Below are 19,516 nucleotides of genomic sequence, written 5' to 3'. Positions count from 1 at the left end.
TGTAATGCCATAAAGTTTCGCCTTAAACCGCCACGCGACCGCCACCGTCATCTGCGGCAACCTCGGCGGCCGTGGCCGTCGCGCCGTGAACCGCACCGCCCGCGTCGCTGCGCTGCGCTGCACCGCGTCGAGCATCACGAAGATTAGCCACGTTAGTATCCCCCTATCGTTACCCGCGCCTCGTTCTTCATTATTTCACGTTATAATTAGCTAAGAGCTAAGAGCTATGGCGAATCGATTAGTATGTTAATAATAACGTAATAGAATAAATGCGAGGATACGGCATGTAGTGTTTGTAATGGCGCAGATATATTCTAAACGTTCTCTTAAATTGGATTTGTCTGTCATTTTTTTTTCGTATTTTGAATTCTTTGAGTTTAATAAACATTTGTATTATTGTTTGCGTTTTTTTAATTTTTGGCAAAATATTTTTATGAATCAAAATCCTGATAGCTTGTTGCAATATGAAAAATTTTTTCTACCGTATTCGTCTTTTTTTTACAACTAGACACTACAGACGCGCGCGCTTCGCGCGCGCTATTTAGCTTTAACGTTATGCTATTACTATTGCACTATTAACCCGCCTTGATACACACAACTGTCAAAATATACAATGACAGTTGCAAATAAAGTAAGCGCAGCAAGAAAACCAATCGGGATCGCGGAAAAGTGACAACAATACCTACGACATGCCCTTTTTAGAAGAGGAGTCACTATAATTACCTATCTCCGATCCGCTGATATTTCGCGTGGCACGTCGATCCTTGCGTGACGCGACCGAAATTCAGAATTAAACAATTTTATATTTATAATAATGATGAGAGATCACATTAATAATAATATTAACCTCGCGATACGACGCGGGTCGATTAACCTCGCGACACGACGCGAGCTGTCACATCATGACACACACGACGCACTACACGCACGAAACTCGCCACACTCCGCGATGACAGTCCCTCACGGGATGAAGCAAGCTCGCGGCGCGGCAATCAATCGAGATAGCCAATCGGCATCGCGGAAAAGAGGCTTCAATTTTACGATAAAAACGAAATTCACTCAGGTAACACGCCTTTTTTAAAAGTGGATAAATGTTACATATCACAAATGAGCCGACATGTAGTGCATCGAAACAAGAGAAAATGTTTTTATAAATAATGATATATGGAATTAATGTAATAGCATCTTATAATATTGTTTCGTTAATATAAACATACTTGTAGGTATTTTATACTTGTTTGAAGCACGCAATCGCTTTGCAATGTTACTTCAATGCGAGTGATCAATTCGAAATGACCAATGTGAAAAATATCAGAACGAGTAGTAGTCGATCGACGATAAATTTACGGGTCACGAGTGAACAATCGTGATTTATGACCAAAACTAACTCCTGGTGGACTTGGCTGAAGCCTCCCGACCTAATTTACGATTAAGTCGGCACCATTGCACATGATATTTTTCCGAGAGTATCGTCTCCGATAAAATGATGATTTCATCGAAACCGACATCGGGAACTGATTCTTCGCCCCGGTATACTTTTCCTGTTTATTCCTCGTTCGCTTCGTCAAAGACATATCTTCGATAGCGAACTCGATCTGTGAGTGTCGGAGAGTATATCCGGGACATCTGTATTCGCGTGCTGCGCTAGTTCGAGATCAAGCTTCGGTTTCTCCGAACGAATTCAATCCGGCCAACTCGGTAATTCGTTCCCGGCGATCCTGCTTTCGCTTTGTCGCGAGCGTCACAATTTCTTCCTTGTTAGCTAGCAGAAATTCGACGAAAAAGCCGGAGAGAGATATATTATATGTGATCCAATCGATCACACCTTAAATCATAAAAAAAAAAGAATTTTTTATCTCAAAGATCAAACTAATCTATATAATTTGCAGACAATTTAATAGTCTCGTGCTTTTTCGCAATTGTAAAGAATAACTGTATATAAAAATAAGTAATAAATTAATAAAACGAGAAGAAAACGAGAAAGAAAAACTTTCCGTGTTTGCGTAGTTTTGAGAAATTGAATTGAATTTTTATAAAAATTCCGATTTTTATCAAAATCGATTTAAATCCGTGTCGGTCTCACGTTACCGCTCTGGGTGGACTGCGGTGTTTACCCGCGACGCTTATATCGATCGCGTTCTCGCAGCCACGCGGAATTACGTTTCGTTGTAGTAAGCCCACGTTGTGGCAGCGGCACGTAACGCGAGAACGAACGTCATTACACCGCTATTTCATCGCGAATGACATATCGCGGCTAAGGGCGGGCCGTTACAGCTTTGCCATTCCGGCATCCGACGTGGCCGGCGTCGACCGTTCGTGTAACACGCTCTTACATGGAAGGAATTGCTTCTCCGCCGCGCCCGCGCCGTGCCGAGAAAGATGCAATTCTCATGTGTGGAAGACCGATTATTCGCCTTACTCTTTGCGAATCAGGGATATTACGTTCGTTATGCGCGGATTGCGCGAGGAAAGGGTCAACGAGATGATGTATGCATATAAGGAACAGGGATACACGTTTCCCGGATTACCCGTGCCTCGTTTCATCCGCGGATTTCTTTGTTCCTCTGCAATATTCACGTCCCCCTGAATTATTCATATCCTCATCTTCCATATACTCTTTCGAGCATTATCACTATTTATAATATCCTGACGGAGAAGATCTGAACATCCGTTACCTGCGCGAAATTGCATCGCATAATTAGGTGAAACGGCGCGACTTATGCCAGTTACTACGTTCGTTAAGCGTTAAGCGGAAAAGGGGCCGTCGCAGCGCCTGCGTTGGATTAAGTTTTTCGGCCGAAAACTCGCATTAGCTTAATAAACGTGGCAGTGTCCATAGACCGCGAAGTTGTGTTTCGGTAATTTACCAGCTACTTTGCTTGCACGGCACGTCGCCGCGGCGCTCGCACAGCGCGCGGGTGTCGTGCATGCACAACGAAATTGTAAGTTAACTACGTAATTCGTTTACTAATTATCGACACCGCCGCTGGCGTGCGATAGCAGTGATTATTACCCGGCGTTTTCCAAAAGCGGGTGATAAGGTAAAACGAGTAATTGAAAAAGTATATATAATGCATATCGGGTCGAAGTTTAAGCGCATTATCCCCGCTGATGTTTATCGCGGCTGATGGAGCGGTAAAAAATTAGTTAGTCGAGTTTGACGCTCCTCGATGCTCTTCGCTGCTGGATTTGGTAATTAGCTAAAAATTATGATCGATCCGTAAATCGTATTAGGCCCACGCTCCGCCTCGCGAACCCGAATTCGTCGACGAGATGGAGTAAAACCCACCGTCCAATTAAAGTTCTCGTCTAGCCACCACCAGGCTCAACCGTGTCTCGTTTTTGTCCTGAAACGATGCATTACGGTAATGACCCGACGTGCAACAGCCGCGTGCAACGCTGTCTCGCTAATTTCATCGCGCCGCATTGCGCTTCGAAACGCGTAACCCCCGCGTCGCGACGCACTGCGTCGGGAAACAAGATGCGGGAATATACAAGAGTAAGTACGCGAACGAGTTAACCGGCTAAGTAACCACGCTCGGTGCACTCTCTAATCACCAAAGGCAGCGAGAGTGCTTTTAAACCTCCCATTGCAGTCTCCTTCCGCAGTTACATCCTTATTCATATGGAGGCCTCTATTAGACCTTCCATTATTCTGATTATATCGCGAAAGAGAACGGAGCGGCGGAAGAGAACCTCGTGAAATATATTATTTAAAATAAGGTTAAGCACATCCCCTTTTACCCCTTTCACCCTCTGAAAACCCCGGCGGGGGTGCTTTCGCCGTTATAATCCCGACTTATCGATAATAATTGCTTCGCGGCGAAAAAGTTCGAAAACTCGTGAGCCGCCACGCTCTTTAATAGATTCATCCCCTCGTAATACGGTTCGCGATTGGGGACGAAAGAACGATTTTCGGCGACGAGCGTCGTTAAAAGGTACGGGGCGGGTGCGCTTAATGGATTTGTTTTATTATTTCGCGTTTCGTCGAATCGGTGTAACGCGCGTGCGGCGCGCGAAAACGTTTCATATTGGATCTCGCGCTGTTTTAATCCGACAGCGATAAAATATTGAAGCAAGATATGGAATTTATGTGCGGCACAGTGGATATGTGTATATATGGGCTTGGAGGGGTGAAAATAAATGCGGCACGCGGAACGGTGTCATAAATCCACGCGCGGTAAAACAACACTTTGGAACGTTTATTTCCGCGAATTTTCGCGCCCCCGTATTTAGAGCGCGCGCGGCACCGCGCTCGAATCGTCGAAGATGTCTGGAATTTGATTATGAAATCCAATTTGAACGCAACGATGGCTCCGAAACCCTGATTTTCATTCTGACGTTCCGTTCCGTACCGACGCGAATTCTGGCTCGCTTTGGAAATAATGCAGAGCGCACGACCCACTTTAGCGATAACTTTCTAATGGTTGGTTTCCGATTTGAAATTTTACTATAAAATTCTACATACAAATCCTTTTTGTTACTTTACACTTGTGTCTCGTGTATTAAATTTTCATATGTGTGTGTCAAGCTTAAGTCCATTTCTATCAATGCATGTATATTAACTTTAATCTTGGTTTAACTTACTTTTTATCCTATTCTAATTCTTATAGACCTTATAGAAAAAGATAAAAAGTAATAAGTTAAATCGAGATTAAAGTTAATCTACATTGGCAGGAATGGACATTAAAAAAATATATAATTTAATTTGATATTTACATGGCATTGTGTTTAGAATACGAATATAACTGTTTAGTTACATACTCTTGTATATGTTACACATTTTCTCTATTTTATTAAACACAGCCTACTTAAATATATACAAAAGAAAATATGTAAAAAAGTATTATGGAATTTTTGGGCTGCACGGAGCTCGTTTCCCTTCGCGGAAACGCATGGTTTTTTCCCCGTTGCTGTACGCTAACGACTTTCGCTTTGAAAAAGTCCCTGGAAAGTGCACCACCGGTTTGCACACTCGAAAGGAATTAATAAAATATTCAGCAAAGCATCAGGGATCACTTGAATCTAGCCGCTTATCGGCGGCGGATACGTGCACGGGAAAATAAAAAGGAACATGCCCGTGATCGGCGAATAGGGAACCCAACTGGGCCGCGACCAGCACACGCTTCCCGGCACACAAGAGTCATGAGCTAAATCCCGCGGTCCGTTAAAGCTGTCAGAGCCGTCGTAAAAATCTTCGGTACGATTCGTCGTCGTTTTCAGATGTCGATGCCTTAACCTCAAGTCGGGGTGGATCATCGTGACGGATTTGGAACGAGAAAATCAGGTATTTATTTTGCTAGAGATATCCGCAAAATGATTATGAAAATTTCGCGCGGACCTTGAGCTGTTTTTCGATAGGCGAGAGAGGCAAAAATACGCGCTCAGAAAGTAACATCGGGGACACTGCGCTATTAACGCTCATAAAGCGATCACGTACTCGTGGCAGAATGCTCGTAACATTTATTTCAATGTTTAATTGTATTAACGCGCGATAGACGGTGATTTAACCCAACGATTTGCCGCTCGCTCTGAGGGATTTATCGCGCAGTTACGCACGCGAGGCCGTTCCCATCCTGTCGCACATGCGTTACGGACATTCGGATTTTGCTGGTGACAATGTCATCTGGACAAACTTGCCCTCCGTCGCGTGATCGGTCGCGGCCCGTCCTCGTGTCGTTGTCAGAATTTTGGGAGAAATTCCAATCACATACACACAACGCGAAAACATTTACGGCACGTCAAGTTACAAGAGATTCAACTTTTTTATATAAAATGTATTCTATTAGACACTGGAGTTTACCAAAGATTGGTTTATTATATAATTAGAAAGAAATAAAGAAGAAATAATAGATAAATATAAGTGTTGAAATAATTATGGAAAGAAAAAGAGACTGAAGAAGAGTAGATAAGATTAAATACTAAAGTTGAATGGAAGGTATAAGTGAGTTAAATTATTTTGTAGACCAAGTCCGCTCTTCTTGGTACAAGCTGAAGTTAATAAAGATTGGTATACAAAATGTATTCGGAAATATAGAAGAATCTCCGTAGACGTATAAAGAATTAAGCTGACGCGATAATCGATTTTCCAACTAAGCCCGCAGCTTTAAGAACACCGGTCAACATTTGTCCGGTGCCGCGTCTAAACCACGCGCTTTCCACATAACTGTAAACTCACCTGGCACATACATCAGATCCCTCTAATAACAATACCACGCGCGTCGATCCTCGGATCCACATAACGGATCCTAAAATTGTTTGCATAGTTCATTAAACGTATTACCTCGCGTGCAGGACGGGGGTGGACCTCTCGGATTAATTATTCGACGAGGCATTTCGTCGGAATAGACGATGGTATAGGACGCGCGGTCGCGCCGCTATTCGCGCGACCGTTGCACTAAATGAACGCAATTAGCCGTTAATCGAGTGACTGAGATATCGCTCCGAGTCCTCCGGTTTAATCCCGAAGTCGAAGTCGCATTACTGCCCGCGTCGTGGGAAACGGACCCCCCCCCTTCGCGTTAATTCACGCCGGGCCACGTCAGCCGTCTGATAACTATAAATGACGAGTTACATTGACAAATTACGACAAATCGCGGCAATTTAACATTTGCTCGTTCGGGGATATTAAGAGGGAGCCAGGCGTTTCCCCGGGCGTAATCACAATGGAGTCCACGTGCCGGGATAAGAAGTTTCAATCCAGTTGGAAATTGTCTCCTTCCTCGATCGATCTGGATAGGAGGGACAGCCCCGTGAATCCATACCATCGATCCGTCCGCGCGAGAATGACGCGCCCGAGGTGGACGCTTCCGGACGCGGACGACCAGAGCGAGGCTGGAATTAGCGGCTTACCGGAATTCGAGTGCGGCGCGTACGAAAAATCCTACGTGGACGCTTGTTCGTGCTGTACTTTTTCCGGGGAGATGACCGTCGCCCAACCTCGCTGTAAAAAAGAACGGTCGAGGAGAGAGGCTTACGAGAAAATCAAGGCGAAAGTGGAAAACGCTGTCAAGGTAATTTTCCTGGACTTAGTTATACGAATAGCAAGACTATTTACATAAAATACACAAGAACTAGCAAGACTATTCAAGCTACATTATTCCACTGTGCTCTTGGGAAATTAAATTGTCCATTTTTCCTTCTCCCTTTCTCGACGTGACTTTAAATGTGGAATTTAATCGATTGATAGAAAAACTGCGTTAAAGTTATTCACGCACAATTCAACGCATTTTCATCATTAACGTCAAAACATTCGCAGATGCACAAAATATTTCTCCTGCGAGGCGAGCTGCCAAAGCTGAAGGAAGCGCTGGAGGCCCGAGGGTGGGTGCAGAAGTACGAGTCAACTAGAACGAGAATGCTGCCATACGGTTAGATTGTAGATTGCGGACGATAAAGTTAATGTGCACCGCCGCCGGCGGAATACGGTGCCGAACGCCACACCGCACCGGAGGATGAAATATCGTCTCTAATGTCTACCATTTTCTGTGTTCTTCGACGATTTAGGTAGCGCGGCTAACTTAGAAGCTCACTCCCTCGGCGATGTCACGCAAGCGGATGGAACGCTGAACGAGAGGGCTGTGATTTTTGCCCTCCTGCGGCACAAGCCGCCTGACTTCATATGGGACTGCAGGAACGACTTCGTCGAGTGGCATCGCGGACTCAGCTGCAACGTTCTGCTCAACAGATATCAGAGATCCTTCGTTTATACTTCGAAGGTACTATCCTCCCTTACAGAAATTTAATACCGTAAGTGATTATTATACTTGGTTAGTGATTAATTACTTATTTTGAGTATTAAAGGCATTGTTTTTAATGCTTTTAATACTCAAAATGAGTAATTAATCACTAGCCAAATAATCACTTACGGTATTAAATTTCTGTAAGGGCTAACTAACCGACTTCGCTGAATGGGAAACGCGAATGTTCCAGGAATATTTCCTTGGAGCCTAGATATCGCTAACATATTCCGCTCTAAACGTTATACCGCCTAGTGTTATTCCCAAACACCTGTTATTTAGCTGTTTTATGAATAACGTTTTATGAAAATTGCTTGAGCCGAGTCGCGGCTCCTTTCGCATTCTCGGTCGGAATTGCCACCGTTCCCGCGATAAAAGTGGTATCGTCATCGTCGTCGCGTAACGCGCGCGATAAGTAAAACGTTCCCGAATTGCCGCACGTGTGTAGCTCGGAATGGCGCGCTTACTGGAAGACGCATATTGGTTGTACGAGGAGAACGTGTCCGGCGCCCTGTTCCCGCGTACCTACAGTCCCAGCACGGATCGACGAGCCTTCGTGGAGGACTTCCGACTGACCGCTGCCGCGGGTCTCCTCAAATGGTTCGTTCGCGGTATGACCGCGGCCGAGGACATTCTCGTGGTCAATTCGGAAGGACGACGAGCGATTCCGATTGCCGAATTGGAGTTCGCGATGAAACGTTGCGAGGAGTTCGTCGCTACCGCGACGCACGAGGATATCGATGTGGAAAAAAGCGAGCAGCCGTCCGACGAGGAATGGGATCGTTTCTTGGACGATTACGCGGCGGCGCTTCACCAAGGAGCTGGTGTTGATGGCTCGTCGGAAGAAAGTCGCGAGCTCCTTCAGGTATCAAATTTATTCCGCGGTAAACCGCAGTTGGCTAATAGGTTGGCGAAAATCATTCTTGATTCTCCTATATCCGTAACGTATAGAAAATTCAACTGAAATTAACCAGCTCAGGTTTTTCCCCTTAGCACACTCTGCACGTTAATTAATTTAATGTCGGATTATCGCGAGAAATCGCGACTGAACGATTCACATAATAATATTCACTAGCATGCCTCACTCCACTCGGCGGTTCCTCGTAATACCATCCGGTATTAAATTAATTAATGCGTACAGAATATAATAAAGGGAGAAACATGAATCCATATATTAATATCGGCGAGTTGAATTTGTGCCTTGTAAGAACCTGTTACCATCAGTTCTTCAATATTTTATTAAAGCGATGAAATAACGATGAGGTAATTTCGCTTTACACATAAATTTCAATTAAATTAGCAGCCTGCAGACCCTCTCGAATTGATTTCAGTTTTTATGTATTTTTATTTGCCTCAAACATCGCTCGTGTCTTATATATGAAATCCAGGCTTCTGAAGAAGAAGAAGAAGAAGAAGAAGAAGAAGAAGACGCTGCACTTTCGGCAGAATCGTATCACGTGTTGAACGATCGATTGCGTTAGAATGGCGTGTTTATTTCGCGCTCCCCCTGATTCGCGGTAATAATAGACGCGGTTACGAGGTAGCGTAGGCAACAAAACCAAACTGTGTTAATTATTCAAGGCGCACGAAAACATCCTTGCATTAAACATGTTCCGAGATGCTGCCACGTGATACCATTAACTCTTAACTGATGAAACAAAATTAAAGGGCTTGTGATAACGAAACGCTAAGCCGTACGAGTGAGGGAAAGACGTACGAGATTCTTAACTCTGATGTTTATTTATTGATTCCGCAAAAGCCCATTTTATTCTTGTGTGCCGGGGAATTCCTTATCCACCATTCCATTTCTCATAATAAAATTTTATTACGGGTTGTCAGACCTCGGTTCAATTAAGTGACCTCGTAAAAAAAGCGACACGAGGAGAGAGATGCTTGATTTATCACACAGATGTGTTACAGCGATAAAGTCTCAAGAAGTTCCGTGTCGTGCGCGCGCGTAAATTAGAAGGAGGAGTCAAATATGTGCTTAACACTAGTTTCTATTTAGGTTGTCGTCGAAAGTACTTCCGTCAAAGGAAGTGCGTAATTGACACGTATTTGCGGTGGACGATATTTTGTTCACGTAGCGGACGAATTTCTCACGCGAGCCATACCCTCCTTCGATTGGAGAGGAGAGATACGAGGAGGGTGACTTCTTTGAAATTCGACGTCACCTGACAATCTCTCACGATTCCCCCGGATTGAGACATTCCGCGATTTCATTAAATTAATTTCGCTTCGAATCGCCGACCGTCGAAATGTGGCCTCCGCTGACGGAGGGGGATCCAATTCGCCGCGGATGAATTTATTCGAACTTTCCGGAATTAAAGTCGAGAGATCCACGTGCCCCGCAACGAAAGCTGAGACCCTCCCCGCATAAATCGATATCAATATCGTTCGTTTCGTAGAGATGCTTCCTGGCCGCCGTCGCGATTTTGGAGAAATTAAAGACCGTCGATCCGCAGTACGAGATGAGCGACATGAGAGGCATTTGGATCTTGAAGCCCAGCCATTTGTGCTGCGGCAATGGCATCGTTATATCCCACGATCTCAAGGACATCTTGCGCAGAGCCGAGCAGAAGCCCAAAGATTATTATATCGTGCAGAAGTACATCGGTACGGACGTTTTTGTACAAACGCGCTTCAAGGATCGCATTCAACTCGTAAGTCGCGTCATTTATATTTCAGAACGTCCCCTGCTGATCAAGGAGACCAAGTTCGACATACGACTGTGGTACTTGGTAACGAGTACCTTCCCTCTCACAATATGGCTTTTCAAGTAAATCGCATCGCAATTAAATCATTCTGCATAATATGAAAAATATTCCTTTCTATTTTATCCTTAGGAATAATAAATTTTTTCCGGTGCGAAAAACAAACGTTGTTTAAGAGAGAGTTCGAGCTTAATATAACATAATAAGAAAATATAATAAACATTGTAATATTATTGGTTATTGTTCTTAACATGTCACGTTTTTCATGTTCTAAACTTTATGTTAATTTCGCTTGATTAAAAAAAGAAAGATTTGTTTGAATACGTACTTCAACACCTCTTTGTGTGTGTTACAATCTACGCTCCTGCTCTCCCCAGAGAAGCGTTTCTTCGATTCAGCTCCAAGCCGTACGCTTTCTCGACCTATCACGAGGCGATCCACATTTGCAATACCGCCATCCAGGAGAAGTACGACGACGAGAAGAGACGCAGGCAGCGACGCAGGCAGGGGGACCCCGAGGAACCCGCCAGCAGCAGATCGGTGCGCGATCAAGGATGGGACTGCGAGAAGCTGAACGAATATTTGAAGTAATCTCTCGTCCGTAGGCGAAGACGTTTCGATTATCCATTCGTCACGCCGGTCGGCGGCCGTCCGGTCCCCGGAGGCATTCCGAGCAGGAAATTGATAGGGCCCGTGTGCAAATACGCTTTCTTCGAGGAGCGCGTTTTCGTCCGAGAACGTTCGGGCAAGGAACCCGTTTCGCCGATGATAATGGCCTCGCCGCGCCTTCCCCGCCGCCGCGTTCCTTTCTCAAATGACAAATCGAATAAGATTTCTCGATGACACAATGTACCTATATTCGACGCCCAAGTAATTGTGAATAAAACGGATATAAATATTATCCGCCGTTACGCTCGTGAATGGGCCCGGTGTCGACGTATTCGTGCGTGCCACTGTCACGCGAAAGAGATATTGTTCTCGAGACATGCACCCGGGGAATGCTTTCCGTCAAAGATTTCGCTGCTGTTCCATTTTAACGCGTTTGCCATCGGTTATCTTTGTCACGGCGGCTGAAGCAGATGGCGTCTTAATGACAATCGGATATCGAAAATTGAATCTAAGGGGAGAGAAAGACTAATAAAAGATAAAAAATATTTTATCATTTCTGCGAATATGCAATTCGAAATTTAATAGTTTGCATTAATCTATCATTATGTGTTAATTTTGCGTACTTTGCAATTTTTAATCCTTGAAAAACTTAATTTGTTTAACTTGTTAAATTGTTAATTTTATACTACCCGATTTTATTAGGAATTGTAATTCTTACAACAATATTATGTCATCATATTTCTATACATATTCTGATCGTTTGAAGAAGAGAGAGACTGGTTTTTAAAACAAATATTGACTCTACAAACAATTTTAGATCGCCGATAAAGAAAGATATTCCCGACACAATGTAAAATATAAAAACTTACAACATTTTTTAATTTATTATTTATTTTGGGGAACCAATACCTGTGGAAAAAGATATGATTGTTTGCGAAGCCATAGTTTATTTATAATAATTGCATTTTTCAATGAAATACGAGCTTTTATTTTGATTATTGACTCTGAGTGGACTTCTCCATCGCTACAAATGTTTCAATTTGCCGCAAAGTTTTTTTGCTAAAATTTGTCCGTTACGTACAAAAATATATTTTATTTAACTGGTTTCATCTGAATTAAAAATGCGCTTAAATCATTTGTGTCTATACATACAACGCATCTCATGCTTTTAGTTATACAAGTTCTAAATTGTGGTATTCCGTTTCCACTATGACACTGAGTGACTGAATTTACTTTTAAAGATAAAACAGAACGTTCCCTGATTTCATATTGCAATGTGGACCTTGCTGTCATAATTTATGACAGCTTTATTGGTTTATAACTTATTTATTTTTTCGTTGTCACCTTTTATAAAAAATTAATCAGAGGTCTTGAAACATGTAACGTTACTTTATTAATAAATTCGATGTAGAAATAAATAAAGAGTAAATTTTTAAACTGAAACAACAGTAATCAAATTAGAGGAAACAGACTCTCATTCATATATATTCAATATTTATACTTTTATTTTTAAGTCAGGGACTTATGTGATATATATTGTATATATAGTATATATATATATATATATATATATATATATAAAATTCAAATAAAAAATAAATAAATAAATCGTTAATCGCGCTTACTTTCTTAGATCCATAGGCCACGAAGGAGAACCGTATTACGATCTGATTTACCCAAAAATGACGGAGGCCATCGTTTTGATGATGCTGGCGGCGCAGAATCACATGGAGAGACGTCGCTGCAGCTTCGAATTGTACGGCGCCGATTTCGTGCTGGCCGAGGATATGTCGGTCTGGCTGATCGAGATCAATACTAATCCCCGTATGCATCCGCCTAGCTCTAGAGTGACAAGACGTCTTTACTCTAACGTGCTGGAGAGCCTGGTGAAAGGTGAGCGGGGAAACGGGTATGAAAAAGTTATCAAGTATCGTGTCCGAAAGAAAGTTTTTCCGAGGTGGCGACGAGGGGATGGACGAACCGCGTGCTATTAACACCTCGTTTCGTACGAGTTTTAGAAATCGCGAGTATCGCTAACCGCAGCCGAGCGATTAGACGAGTTACGCGTCGTCCGAGACGGATCCCTCTCGGTTTGGCTCTCCCAGGATGATAACGGTGACCATAATTCGCGGCGACGTAACGCCGATAAGCGCCACGTGCCCTACGTGATGGATTTACGCGAGAAATTAACCGCGTTAGCGAGATTTCCCGGGCGCAATTATCGAGCCCGAAATGGCCAAACACCTGATTGCATCGGTTATATCTTTAATACATCTTCATGATCGTACGATCTCTCTCTGATGGAGAAAGAACATTTTATAAATTTAAAATCTCCTTGCATTAGTTATGCATTCAAATATATATAGTTGAATTGATAGAAATAATTTTACCACCTTTTAAAATAAATATCGATTACTTTTCATTAAATATATTTGTAAAATGTTCTTTCAATTAAGTTTAAATTTGTTAACCGTTTCGATATTTATTGTATTGCTTATATTACAATATTCTATAACAAAAGGTTTATACAGTTGTAAAATTATGAAAATCCTGTGTGTGTGTGTGTGTATATAATAAATATTAAAACATTTATTTTCGGAACGCGCGTATCAGGTTTTTTGTAATATACAACCTGAGATATATAACCTGATTTTATATAATAATATATAGATATTAGGTTAACACACACACACACACACATACACACACAGAAAGAAAAGATCCAATAAAAATATTAAATTTGCAATAATGAAATTCTTTTATTATGACTACCAATAAATTTAAACAATAGAGCTTTATGAGTTATGGTTCCACACACGCACACATAATCAGTCTTTTCAAATTCTCCAACATTCAAGTTAAAAAGAATTCCATTCTCCTCATTCTTTGTCCCTCGTATGCATGGCTTTTTATTATTAAATTCAATATCCTATCTCTTCTGAAAAAGAACTGATATATGCCGTTTGTATTAATTTATAAAATCGCTTTCTGACCTTCCTTTTAATTCATTTTTGAATATTTAATTTTTTGAATCTGTCGAACGCAAATATATTAAATAAAAATATTCAACATTTATAAATAGATCGCTATATTAATTTCTGTAATAACAGCGTGTATCGCAAAAATTGCTAATTTTAAATAAATTCTTTAATAATTAAAGATAAATAGAAGGATCATATATTTAAAAATATCGGCTATTTAGTTTTCGTTCAATTTCAATATTCGGAATAAATCAGAAATCTTTTTTGCTCTCACACTGAGATTTAAATGCCGAGAATTTATCAGTATATGACAATGATTTAGTACAATGCAGTTAAAATGAGAATTGAGGATATAAAGACAGATATAAAATATTATATATTTCCAATTAAACTTAAATAACGCTAATAAAATGTAAACAAGAGTTATTGATCTCTTTTACATAATGATAAGCATTACGTAAAAGACTCTCTTATGCAAAGTGACATGAGAGAGTCTAAGAAAACTATGCCGAGTATGCGGCAGTGCACACGGTTTCTCCTAATCTCCTAATCTGTTTTCTGCAAACTCCATCACCGTATAAGTTAAGAGTAGTTAATTTTGGTGGTATGGTGCACAATGAAAATCCTTCGATCGTTTTGCCGTTGCTTACAGTGATAATGGACGTGCCGGTGAACGCTTGCGCCGACACGGGTGGCTTCAGTCTGGTCTACAAGCAGGACATACCCGACTTCCAGCCTTACCTCGGTCCCTACCTTTTCGTAGCTGGCAAGTCAATGACACTGCACGAGCAGTCGCCGGAACCGACGACGCCGAGGAAAGAAAGGAGGGCAAACATTTGCGGTCCCTGGAGCAAGCAGCAACGTGCAAAGACCGTCCCGCCCATGATCCTACGCTCGAGAGAACCGAACGTGGCGGATCTTATTGACCATTTGAACGCCGGTCGATGCACTGCGGCCAATTGACGTGAAACGACCTTTTAGTTGACGCTATATATATAGGGTAAAAAAACATGAAAGCGATCGGTGAGTGCCAAGCGACTTCTTCATCTTACGAAGATGCGTATTCAGTAGTTGCGATAGTTTTAGAACAGCATTTAATATAGATAATTGTGATGCACGGAATTTTTGTTCGACATGTTAAGCTTTAGATGCAAGGATACACGTTAAAATTTAAAGCAACCGTGACGATAATGATGAAAATAAGACGTTCAAGGTGGCGTACGCGAAGAAGCTGCAGGAGACCTTCGTTTTCAGATTAATCGAGGGCACCGCCGCGCGATTGAACGCGAAATTTACGCACCCGTATTTTTTCACGGTAAATTTAGCGCCGCGCCGTAATTAACGAGCGTGAGATAGCGCGGTGTAATTAATGTTGTCATTAGCGAGGCGGTGTCCGTGCGCGTCGGCATCCCACTTCTTTCCGCGTCCCTGAGGAAAATCGCGTGGCTTGAAGATGCGCTAGCTGGGCGCTATTGAATATAGCGATGTAAAGTTACCTCGAAATATAACGAGGCAAACTTCCTCCGGTCGCGTGATTGACGGAATACTCTTGCGAGAATTTTGCGACGCGATGCATAATCTTGTCGGCGACAGTTTTCATCTATGTTTTCCAAGAGAACACCAGGAAAGATCTATACTTACCCAGCTACGTATATTGTAATCCAAGAAAGTAGAAAATTTAAAAATTATTATCGGAAATCTCTAAATTAATGTAAAGTCATTACTTGTTTCAGCATGTCGATTCTGAATCAGATCTCACCTTAGCAGAAGCTTTACGATGCAGACGGCTCGACGCAAGTCTCAATAACGCCTGCAATAACCAGACGATCCAGATAAAGACAATCGTTTTATTGATATGTACATACAATAAATTTATTTACAAATAATACAATAAATTTTGACGTCGTAAGTTATTTGTTCTTGATGATATATGTTAACAAAATACTACGCTCTTACCGATCATTGTGCCGTGCTGATATCTGAAAATTCTTTTGGTCACGGAAGTTTCGTTTTTTTTTCTTTTATTTTAAAATGTAAATGGTAATGTTCGGTTTTACCCTGCACAAATATTTTATCCAAGAAACGTTTAACGACGTTAAATAGGCAGCCCGCGATTCTCGGCGATCGCGCTTCTCGTTTCATCGTGTGTGTTCGGGGTAAAGTGTATTTTCCGTACTTCTCGCCTTATATAAACATTATATTAGCTATTACTAAAATTATAAAACAAATCGGCCGTGTCTCGGTGTACGACGAGCTACCGTCCCCATGATGCATCGCGGCTGGATGTTCTTCTGCAACAGAAATGTTCATCGATTCGACACGGCTACCTACGAATGGATTACGGACGGATTATACGATTATGTATGATTTTATCATGCGTGCTAAAAGGTATTCAAGACCTATTATATTATTCATGTCTCTCGGCGATCTGCAGTTTTTAAATTGAGATAAATTAAGCGGATGGGAAATAATTATAAATTGTAAAAAAAAAAATAAAAAGAGCATACGTCTCGTACACTAGAGTTTTTATTTTTTGCCCCAGAATTTTATTTGCATGTCATCTCGGAGTTTTGTGAACGCGGACTCCGCACGTACCGCTAATCTTGTGTCATTGTTATATAAAACTTTAAGTAATTATCCCTCCCTGTGCCTCCGCGTGTATCCCAGAAATTAGCAAATACCAACTCAATCGAAAACCGATACAGATTCCTCGCAAGTCGGAAACTAATAACGCACCGAACGTTTAATCAGTTTAGACGACAGGCTAAATTGAAGTTGCCGATGCAAAACGAGTTTAAACGCTTTTCTGGTGAATTACGCGGACGGAAAGGGAGGACAAGGTGGTAACAAATGAACATTAACGCGAAACTTTACATATGTATGTACATCGTGTACAGCACGGTTTGTTCTGCTTTTTGCCCAGGAACAAGCAAATATTGTTACAAGCAGAAATATTCAGGTAGGAATATGCGTTGTGCTGAAATTTGGGAAAAAAAAGAGTATGCGTGGCGGATGCAAGAGCAATATCGCAGATAAATGATGCTGACACACACATGATGACGATAACATATCCTTTGTTTATGTATCGGTGCACATGGATGGACCGTTTCATTCTGACCAAACTGTCAGCTGTTGTTCTAACCAACACGCTTCAAATTTATAATTAATATATATCGGCTATTTTTTTGATTACGTGTGCATTAATCCATTCATCATGCATTATGGATTAGGAGAGACAATTACGGACGAATCTTCATAATTGGTAAATACTGCAAAATTTCATTATTTGTCTGTAATTATCACTGTTTTTCAAAGTCTAAAATAATGCTTAACACCCCTTCAGTTCATCGTAAATTTTTGTTAAGCATTTTTTGTATTTTAAATTTTCTTAAACAAACTGATGCATAAGAATCGCGAAGATAAAGGTGTAATATTCAGAGATGAAACAATTCGCGCAATCAACTTGTAAGCTTTACGTAAAGTCGCATCGCGCGACTTGATTGCTTTGCAGCGTGAGAGGCAAAACTCGTAAATTCCGCCGGCTTCAAAAATATATCGAGTTACGAATAAAACGAAAAAAAGCATCTTCTTTCAGAACGGACGAAACAATTCGCTTTCGTTTGATTTTATTTCGCTCGTAACCGGACGCATTCGGAAATTGCGTGAGATTCCGCGCGAATATCAGATTCTGTCATTGCTTTGTCATCGCGAATGCGATGGCGACGCATCGAGTGCGTCGCGTTCGACGAGAGAGAGAAAGAGAGAGAAAGAAAGAGAGAGAGAGAGAGAGAGAGAGAGAGAGAAACGAGAAAAAAAACAAGATTTCGAAATTCGCGACTGCACGTGAAGATCTATTTGCGATGTTTTGCGTCCGAGCAATCAACTGGCGGTAACCATCGATTTTAGGTTTAACGCGCGACTTGCCGGATAAATTCGGAGCTTGCAATATTTACAGAAAAGTCAATCAACGTTACTTTCGCGCAGTTCTCTTCACGAGTTCTTTCGTCGTGAGATGTAGCGCGAATGTCATTTCTCTCATTTCATTGTAATTGCGGTAAAGCCGATTGGAGCTCGAATTTTTTTTCAAATTTATCGGTAAACCGCAAAATGTTAATCAGAAAGCTTATAGTACGGGATCCGGCCGCGTGATTTATACGTTTATCTGTTATTTTATCGAAATGCGATTTTAATGGAAGATTACATATCAGGCCATATATCGCGACCGGTGTGCCTAGCAAAATCTTGCCGCAAGTACCCCCAATTAGAGCTGTTTTAATTAAATTTTTTTAGACAACTTCGTCCATTTGTTTGCGAAGTAAATGAAGCGTCATCTGAAAGAGAGTGATCTAAAGAACTTGAAAGAAATAGGTTGCCACCTCTCAGTCTGCCGCAACCTCCTGGCAGCCAGGTGCAAAAAGGTCCTTTTTCGTTAATTATCAACGTTCATCGTGTATCGAGACAATTTTTACACAAATTGAAGCTAAATTTTTCCTCTACACGATGGAATATGGTTGCCTGCGTAAAAGCTGCCGCAAATGGTGGTTGCCAGCATTTGAATGACCCGCTCTCACCTGCGCGAACTCTTCAATCTTACAATATGTGTTACAATGGAATAATCACATCAATTTCCTTGAATTTCTTTAATATTAAAATAATTCCTAAACAAGTTTTCAAAAGTTCCTTTTATAAATAAATTCCGCCGCTCATTCGTCTTCCGACTCGTCTGAACTCGCAACATTATACTCCAAATCATCAGAATTATTATTCGCGTTTTCAGAACTTTCATTCATCGACACGCGCAATTTTTATAAATTCGATGTGGGGCAAAATGCTACAGATCCGTGTTGTATTAAGGTAGTTCGATGATGAACGACTTTTTTTTTCTTCCATTAAAATCGCATTTCGATAAAATAACAGATAATTGTATCAATCACGCGGCCGGATCCTAGACTATATTAAAAAAGAAAAATAAGTTTCGCGTCGGCGGATCATGAAAAAATTGGAAAAAAAGGGTCGCAGAGTGAAAATAAAGATTCATCGAAATAATTGTTTTACAGTGAATGTGTTACAGGGTGTACACACGTAGACAATTTCAGCTTACCGTTAACAACGTGCACCTTTATGCTGCTGGGATTCGCGTTGCTCGGCTCGCACCGATAGATCCCGGAGTCGCTCGGTACAGCTTTCTGGATCATCAAACGACTCGTTGTCTCGGGCCCCTTTTCAGTGACCAGACTGATACCGCCACGTGGCGAATCGAAATTGATAACCTGGACAGAATTACAACCCGTATATTTTTTTCAAACGATGAAATTACATGCATGATGTATTCACGATTAATTTGAAAACAGGACGCAGATATACGTATCTACGAACGCTAATAACACGGAAGGACATTAAATTTACATATGTAATATAATCAAAAATGCCCGGCAATAATATCATTATTCAATACAAAATAATTATGTGATTA

The 19,516-nt window shown here is 41.5% G+C and overlaps 2 protein-coding genes and 1 pseudogene across 5 annotated transcripts in view; 1 reads left to right on the top strand and 2 right to left on the bottom strand.

The window, feature by feature from the left end:
• Positions 1-1,318: 1,318 nt before the first annotated feature.
• LOC143904580 (uncharacterized) lies at positions 1,319-2,219 on the bottom strand (annotated as a pseudogene).
• Positions 2,220-6,636: 4,417 nt separating this feature from the next.
• LOC143904596 (tubulin glycylase 3A) lies at positions 6,637-16,118 on the top strand. 2 transcript variants are annotated; one of them, XM_077419401.1, is made up of 9 exons: positions 6,637-7,013; positions 7,259-7,370; positions 7,507-7,718; positions 8,188-8,604; positions 10,148-10,355; positions 10,428-10,518; positions 10,831-11,040; positions 12,696-12,955; positions 14,696-16,118. In XM_077419401.1, exons 1-9 carry the CDS (start codon positions 6,666-6,668, stop codon positions 15,004-15,006), a joined length of 2,169 nt encoding a protein of 722 aa, XP_077275527.1. In that variant the 5' UTR covers positions 6,637-6,665; the 3' UTR covers positions 15,007-16,118. The 2 variants fall into 2 exon arrangements, with proteins under 2 accessions (XP_077275527.1, XP_077275526.1); XM_077419400.1 differs by having other exon boundaries at positions 10,148-10,518.
• The window catches only part of LOC143904600 (zwei Ig domain protein zig-8), a 177,406-nt gene continuing 173,766 nt past the window's right edge, over positions 15,877-19,516 (bottom strand). For all 3 annotated transcript variants that reach the window (XM_077419413.1, XM_077419411.1, XM_077419412.1), the window contains 2 exons: positions 19,145-19,313; positions 15,877-16,334 (listed from right to left, as the gene is read on the bottom strand). In XM_077419413.1, coding sequence (XP_077275539.1) covers positions 16,228-16,334; positions 19,145-19,313 — 276 coding nt within the window. In that variant the 3' untranslated portion in view covers positions 15,877-16,227. The remainder of the gene's footprint in view (positions 16,335-19,144; positions 19,314-19,516) is intronic.

This window comes from Temnothorax americanus, unplaced genomic scaffold (genome assembly GCF_048541705.1).
Source record: "Temnothorax americanus isolate GAGA-0224 unplaced genomic scaffold, ASM4854170v1 Scaffold54, whole genome shotgun sequence".
Lineage (NCBI taxonomy): Eukaryota > Metazoa > Arthropoda > Insecta > Hymenoptera > Formicidae > Temnothorax > Temnothorax americanus.
Note: the sequence above shows the minus strand (reverse complement) of the source record. Positions and strands in the feature narration are given on the sequence as shown.

Bases quoted from the DNA above. Each gene is read 5' to 3' on its own strand.
- LOC143904596 (XM_077419400.1), top strand. From the start codon at position 6,666: ATGGAGTCCACGTGCCGGGATAAGAAGTTTCAATCCAGTTGGAAATTG. The intron at 10,519-10,830 runs GTAAATCGCATC...TGCTCTCCCCAG, and splicing joins CTCACAATATGGCTTTTCAA to AGAAGCGTTTCTTCGATTCA. The intron at 12,956-14,695 runs GTGAGCGGGGAA...CGTTGCTTACAG, and splicing joins GCTGGAGAGCCTGGTGAAAG to TGATAATGGACGTGCCGGTG.